This window comes from Esox lucius, chromosome 3 (assembly GCF_011004845.1).
Source record: "Esox lucius isolate fEsoLuc1 chromosome 3, fEsoLuc1.pri, whole genome shotgun sequence".
Lineage (NCBI taxonomy): Eukaryota > Metazoa > Chordata > Actinopteri > Esociformes > Esocidae > Esox > Esox lucius.
Genome location: NC_047571.1, coordinates 402,750 through 410,803, shown reverse-complemented (window position 1 = coordinate 410,803; position 8,054 = coordinate 402,750). Strand labels below are relative to the sequence as shown.

Here is an 8,054-nt window from a genome sequence, read left to right as displayed (position 1 = left end):
TAAAAAACAGTTGCAAAACTTTTTGTCATCTTCAGTGGACATCTTGGGAGTTGGGACTTTCCATTGCTTGATTTTTATGTTTATTTATATTTGTATAAATTATAAAGGCAAACAACTTGATCCATATTCCATTCCAGTTGGTGGCGGTAATGCACCAATAAGCTAGGTTGCCAACCGCCAATGAACACCAAAAATAAGAATTCGGGACTTTCGCGGTCTTTCCACGAGCTTGGGTCATCATCACCAGCACTCAATTTTCGTGCTCACCTCGTGCTCTACGGTTACCGGAGGAAGAGGACATCTAATAAGAGCGAGTCGAGGTGTGTTACATCTACAATATGGAATCCTTTTACATCCACGTTGCAAAATAGATAATCTAGATTATTTGTCCAATTTTATGATAAATCGTCACAGATTAACGATTAGCTGTCTATATTTTCTTCATCATTAAAGTGTGCCCGGGCTGTCATTTTACTATTTATTTTTTGATAACGGCTCGGTATAAAATTATTTTACATTGTTGTTTGGTAGTAGACGTACGTTTTAAAAGTTTTAAGCTTTTAACTTGATTGTGTAGGTTTTATGCAGTTAAATAGTGTTTCACTTGACTACCAAGCCATTAACGTTAACTAATGGCACGTTTTTGTTCGATTTAAGATGGTGTAACGTTAATTAAATATTTTTTGCTGATAACAGCTTGGTATGAAATTGATTTACATTGTTTTTGGTAGTAGATGTAAGCTTTTAAACGTTTTAAGCTTTTAACTTGATTGTGTAGGTATTAAAATTGTTTTATGCAGTAAAATAGTGTTTAACCTTGACTGCCAAGCCAACGTTAATAGCACGTTTTTGTTCAATTTAAGATGATGTAACGTTAATGAAGTTTTTTTGTCTTAGTTTTATGGTAATATTACTTGTAAGGGTGCTTAGTTTTCATATTTGTAATTTAGTTAAATAGAAAGTACATTGAAATTTTCAGTGCACATGCTTTTTTGCTGTGCATTTATTAGCTTGTGAAGTTTAGATTTTTTTTTAAAAAGTTTAACATGTTTATCTGTCACTTTTGTAATAATGAGAGCAGTACAATCCTGAGTTTTGTGCAGCATGTGAAATTGCATAGAAATGTGCCTAAATCAGGTTTTAAATGTGCTGTACCTGATTGCCCACATATTTTCACCCAGTTTTCTTCATTGAAGTCCCACATATACAGAAATCACAGAGAACATCACCAGTCTGCTGCTAAAGAGCATCAGGCACATATGTGTGATAATGATAAAACATTTAAATGCCATGTAGACTTTTGTGATTTTCAATGTGGGACCCTAACACAGCTTTTGTCTCATTTAAAGAGCCATATTCAGTCCGGGCTGGAGATCCGGTGCCCATTTGGGTGCAACAGGACATTTAAGGTGAGATCTACATTTGCATCACATGTATCACGGACACATAAAATGTCCTCTGTAAACCATCTGATAGAGCCTGCTATGACCATGGAAATCCCAGTTTCAGATGTCGTGTCTGAGAGCGAGAGATCAGAAGTTGCAGAGCAAAATTTGTCTGAAGTTGTGGATGAATCTCTTTTTTTAAGAAATTTAACCCTCTTCTATCTGAAACTGCAAGCTAAATTGCTATTGCCTGAGTCTACCATTCAAGGCATTGTTGAAGAATTTCAAAACATCCATGACATTGGGCAGTCATATTTTCTTAGCAAACTGAGAGAAAAGCTTTCTTTGCTTGAATTACCAGAGGAAAGGATTAATGATGTGATTGATGAGTTGTCTAGGGAGGATTTGCTGACAGCTTGTAATAGTGGAGTTCTAAGTACAGCACAGAGGAGAAAGACTACTTTCAAGCAAGATTTTCACTATGTTGAGCCAGTCCCTATTTTATTAGGAGTCAGTGAAAGAAATGGGAAAGAGTGCTTTGCTCAATATGTCCCAGTTAAACAGACCATCAGTGCTCTGTTTAAGTGCCAGTCTGTGAAGGACCAATATGAACAGATGCACTCACAAACAGCTGAAAATGATCTGTTTCGGGATGTAAAGGATGGTAAGAATTTTTCTGAAAATTCTCTCTTTCAAACTGATCCATCATCTCTGGGTTTGATCATTTACCAGGATTCGTTTGAAGTGGTAAATCCTTTAGGCTCAGCTAGAAAAAAACAAATTACTGGCAGTTTATCTTACCTTGTCTGATATTTTACCTCACAACAGGTCAAACATAGACCACATGCAACTTGTTCTTTTGTGTAATGAGCAAGATTTTAAGCACTTTGGACCAGCTCATGTTTTTAGATCACTAATTGAAGATCTCAAAGATCTTGAGGAGAATGGTGTTGTGGTGAATGATGGCAAAACTTTGAAAGCTTCTTTGTGTTCCATCGTAGGTGACAACCTGGGATCCCACATGATTGGTGGTTTTGTCGAGAATTTTAGCCGAAGCCTACATTTCTGCAGGTATTGCACCATTGAGAGAGACTCATTCCATGCCACACCTTTAGAACCTGCTATGAAGCGAACTGTGGAGTCTTACGAAAGAAACATTCAGAAACTTGCTACCTTAGGGGATAATGTAGTTGATGGAGTTAAATTTAACTCTCCTTTTAATCAGCTGAATTCCTTTCATGTTTGTCAGCCTGGCTTGCCACCCTGCCTTGGACATGACCTCTTTGAGGGTGTTGTGGCATCTGATCTTAAGTTGTACATTGATTACTTGGTAAATCAAGAGAAATTCTTTACTTTCACAGAGCTTAATTGCTATATTAAACAGTTTAAGTACACAGGAAATGATGCTGCCAATAAACCAGCTGAGGTTAACTCTGGGAGTGAGAAGCTTTGTGGTCACGCTGTTCAGAACTGGTGTCTTCTTAGACTTTTACCAGTTATTGTTGGACACCGAATTAAGGATCCAGAATCAGAAGTGTGGCAGCTTGTTCTTCTACTCAGACAAATTGTAGATCTAATTTGTGCCCCAGCAATACTGGCAGATCAGGTTGCTTATCTGAAAGTGCTCATTGAGGAGTACATTCATTTTAGGTATGTGACTTTCCCTTCTAAGCCTCTCAAGCCTAAACATCACTACTTGTGCCATTACCCGGAGCTTATAAAACAATTTGGGCCACTCATTCGCTTATGGACTATGCGGTTTGAGAGCAAACATACCTATTTTAAACAATGTGCAAGAAAATTGCACAACTTCAAAAATGTATGTGCAACACTTGCAGAAAGGCACCAGCTTCTCCAAGCCTATTTAAGTGCTGGAAACCTCTTTCAGCTTTCTGTGCAAGTTGAAAAAGGTTCTGAATTTTATTCTTGTGATTTTAACGAAGCGATCAGGGAATCAGTTGATCATTTTGATTTTCAGCCAGGCAATACATTAGTAGCTACTGAAATCACTTTGAAAGGAACAAAGTACAGGAAAGGCATGGTCGTTCTTTTGGCCAGTAATGATACGGGTTTGGAGGTTGGCAGAATTAAACTAATTCTTGTTCACAAGAATTCATTGGTTTACTTTGTATCTGAGAAACGGTGTGCTGTGCGGTTGGTGGATTTGGGTGTATACTGGATAACAGATGAGGACCCAAGACATGTCTGTGTACTTCAAGAGAAGCTATTAGATTATTACCCTCTCCAGGAGTATAACACATCTGGCTTGTCTGTGATTGTGTTACACCACTCTTTTCCATCTTTTTAAGGTATGTCCAACTTAGAGGAAATAAAACTTGCCATCTCCTCTTCATTACCTGGTCTCTCTGATGAAACGCTTAAAAAATGTATCCATGGACTTTCTGCTATTGGTGTTGAGACAAAAGATGACCTCCAGTATGTCAAAGAAGAAGACCTCATGGAGTTCCTCAGGCCTATACAATGCCGCAAACTACTGAATGCATGGAAAAATGAAGGTATGTTTTATTTGATTGATGTAAAATGTCTAATCTCCATTTGTCAAATATTGTAAAATGTTTCATGTTCAAATTTCTTTTTACATTTTTTTTTTATTTGTGTTAGAACAATCCAGCTGCACAAGTCCCCAACGCTCATTGCGTCATGTTCTTTCGGATACATCAAGCCCAGGATCAGAGAGTTCAAGTTCTACAACATCTAGTTCTACTGCTTGCTTTTCAGCATCTTGCGCCTGGGCTGAAACATTTAAGGTGCCTTGGGAAGTCATGTCTTCCGAAATTAAACTGGCCATTGCAAATAAAAAAAGACCATCACCAGCTGATCGAAGGAAGCTAGTAAGAATGTTAGTGGATAACATGCAAAAACATGAAGTAAACCCATCAAAGGCACAGTGTCAGATTGTAGTGCAGAATATTGTTAAGCAGTACCCGGACAGCTTTGCTGATGTTCTGTCTGATGGAACAAAAATAGGTAGTGGGTATGCCTCTTTGCTCTTGCAAGTTAAAACCCGTGTTGAACATGTAAACAGAAACAACACTTTAGCTCGTCAGAGAAAAGAACGATTACGATCATCGTGTAGCACCATAAGCCAGAGCTCAAGAAGGCTGGCTGATCAATATGGTTGTGTCAGTTGGCAGCCTGAGGAGTTTCCTGCGGGAGAAAATGATGACACTCTAGAAGAGAAGCGCAAGCAAATGGTTCTGCTTCAGTCTACTGAAGGAATGTCTGGAGCCGATAGAGGAGAACTTCACAAGTTGATGGAGGTCACATATTACCGTCAGCGCCGTGATATAAATGCCACTCCACCACTGTCTGAACTAAAGAACTCATGGCCTTACCTGTTTTGTCTGAAGGGAATCTTTTTACATTTCCAATTGCTTACTGACATCTCACTGCTACAAAAAATCATGGAGAGCATTCAAGGGAAAGGAAAGAGGATTATAAGATTTTTTCAAGAAAAGCCATCAAACAAAGAGGTGTGTGCTGTTCTGTCAAAGTATCAAGAGGGAAATTCTCTGGTCCTGTGCATCTTGAAACTCTTAATGGCCCATTTCAAAGAGAGGACAGAATCACTTCTAATTGAAGCTGATGTAAGTATAACATTTAGATTTTTAATGTCTTAAATATTTAATTGTAATGCAAAATTTATTTTTGTTTTTCTTAGGCAGCAGCAACCGCAGCCGACATGGAAAGAGAGGGATTACCGGATTCACCCGCACTGATCATCCAAGGTTTGTTGCTTTACTTTGTCTCCATCATATACACTATTATTTGCTTTCTAGCTCTTGTACCTCTTTGACCTGTACTGTTTTTTAATTCTCACTTTAATGGCCATTTTAAATACTTTTTTGCCACCTCTGTTCATGTATTCTATTTCGGAATTATATTCTCATTCCTATATTCAAAAAAAATGCATGCTTTACTCACCCACAAGCCATCCCAGGTGTATATGACTTTTTTTCTTTTAGACAAATACAATCAGTTGTTTTAAAGAATGTCCTGGCTCTTCCAAGTTTTAAAATGGCAATGAATGGGTAAGATTTTAAAGCTCTAAAAAGTGTATCATCCATCATAAAAGTAATCCAGTAAAAAGTAATTCCAGGGGGTAAATAAAGGCCCTTGAAAGCAAGCAATCTGTTTGTGTAAGAAAAATAAACATTGTTGAACTAGTCGATTTATGCCAAAAGAAACTCCCTACATTATGCATGACGTAGGTTAAGCTTTAACGCCTCATACAAATAGGGCTGTGTAACAAACTCAAGGTCTTCTCTTATATCAAAATCCTCAGAAATTTGTCTTTAAAAATTCTTGTTTTAGACTTCTAATTAGCTTAGTTTTTTTTTTGCAATATCCTCTGCGCTTCTATGTTCTTCGTTACGTCAGGTCGGAGTTCACTCTTTCGCCATACATATGCTGAAAGGTAGATATTTTAATTTATATGGTTTAAAATATGGATATTTTTCTTAAATGCATTGCTTCACTTCAGAAGGCCTGAGCCATGTGGAGTACTTTTATGATCAATGGATGCACTTTTTGGGCTTTAAAATCTTGCCCGTCATTCACTACCATAATAAAGCTGAGAAGAGCTAGGACATTTTTTTTTTTTTTATGTAACTCCGATTGTATTTGTCTGAAAGAAGAAAGTAATTTACTCCTAGGATAGCGTGAGTAAATCATGGTAATTTTCATTTCATTATTTTCAGACTATCCCTTTAACATAAGCTATCAATGAACCACACTTATTAATCTATGCCCTGCCATATTCTTATTTAACTTTTTTATAGGTGAATCCATGACCCCAAGCAAGTGGATGTTGTCAGTCGAGAGGGAAGTTGTCCTGGGCCCATTTTCAGAGGCATTTGTTGAGGGCCTGGCAGCATTGTTTGCGACCTATTACAACTTAAATCTTGCTTATCAGGATGACGCTGCATGCACGCTGGAATTTATTCAGAGGTATTTCAGATCGTAAAGTCTTACTCAAAAAATGTTGTAGACTTTCAATTTTTCTTTTTTTTTTAGGTTTTCAGTTTAGGATAGTTTATCAGAATTAGATATTTTATGGAAAAGTTTACTTTACATGTTTTCTAGCCAAATGTTCAGAAATGCGCTTTTCAATCTGTATAATAATATAATCTGTACATTTTGTTTATTGTAAACATGGAAGGCTAAATTTGAACATTCATTTCTGATAAAATTGAATATGACACTAACTCTTCATTGAAATTAAATGTAATTTGAAATGTCTGACTAATTTTATTTTTAAGTGTATAATGTGTGTGTGTGTGTGTGTGTGTGTGTGTGTGTGTGTGTGTGTGTGTGTGTGTGTGTGTGTGTGTGTGTGTTTTTTTTCACAGAGGACTTGTGGGCATCAACCCGGAAACAGGATCAAAAGTTGCTGCTGGAAAGCGAGACAAGAAAATGCACGGAATGAACCCACATGTATGCACACTGTTGCGTAAACTAATGGACTTCGAATGGCTTGTCATTTAAAGTATTCCAATACAAATGATACCAGAGACTGACCCAATTTCCAAGTTCATATTCTTGCCTTTAAGGTAGGCACAGTTCATGCCATTTCTTTAGGTTATGACATTAGAGCTATGACTATAATCACTTTAGGAATGTGCACTACATAGTTAATATTTAAGTGCTGCTGTTCTGAGGTTTTTGTCCAAGGCTAAAGCCTTACATTTAATGTGCAATTAATTTTGGAATCAGGTTGTTAAATAGCCATTATTGCACAAACATTTTTATATTAATGAATCAAAGCTAAAGCCTTGCATTTAATGTGCAATCTCCTTTTTTTCCCCATTGTTTCTCCAAATACATTTTGGAATCTGGTTATGTTAAATAGCCATTATTACTGAATAAATTGTTATATTAATGTACCTGTTATTGTGAGTTTTATTTAACTTACAGCAAACATTTACACTTATCACATCAGTGAAAAATGGCAAATGTAGTTAGTGAATTGAATTCCACAGCAAATGCTCTAATATACTGTAAAATGTAAGTACATGTACAGTACTTACAGTACATGTAAGTTCATTGTTGGTCTTGTAATTTCACTTGCATTCAAAAACATTATTTTGACTATTTTTAATTACAGCTGTAAACAATTTACAGCATATACATGTATATAAGGCAGTATTTTTTACAGTACAATTGTAGTTTTAATTATTTACAGTAGTCTTGGACATTTTACAGTATTACTGTCAACCAAAACTGCCAGTAAGTTACTGTAAATTTTACAGAACGTTTGTAGTTAATGATTTACAGTAGTCTTGGACATTTTACAGTATTACTGTCAACCAAAACTGCCAGTAAGTTACTGTACATTTTACAGAACGTTTGTAGTTAATGATTTACAGGACTCTTGTAAATTTTACAGTCTTACTGGCAACCAAAGTTGCCAGTAAGTTATTGTAAATTCTACAGTAAATTTTTTACAGTGTACAGTAAATTGCATTTCCCCATTGATTTTTCCAAAACTGTACATCCATATCACTTGAATGCATTTCTTGAAGAAGAATTATATCTGACTGACTGCTTTTACAATATAAAAAAACAGCTTTCCTTTTAACTGCATCACGTAAACCCCTCACGTTTAAGGATACAACAGAAAAAGAATGAAACTTAAAATCCATTGTA

General features: G+C 36.3%; 1 protein-coding gene across 1 annotated transcript; it reads left to right on the top strand.

Annotated features, from left to right (window-relative positions):
• Positions 1–971: 971 nt before the first annotated feature.
• LOC114829922 (sterile alpha motif domain-containing protein 3) lies at positions 972–7,204 on the top strand. The gene is made up of 7 exons (XM_034289701.1): positions 972–1,409; positions 2,387–2,456; positions 3,695–3,901; positions 4,008–4,993; positions 5,068–5,134; positions 6,188–6,356; positions 6,758–7,204. Exons 3-7 carry the CDS (start codon positions 3,697–3,699, stop codon positions 6,891–6,893), a joined length of 1,563 nt encoding a protein of 520 aa, XP_034145592.1. The 5' UTR covers positions 972–1,409; positions 2,387–2,456; positions 3,695–3,696; the 3' UTR covers positions 6,894–7,204.
• The last annotated feature ends 850 nt before the right edge of the window (positions 7,205–8,054 follow it).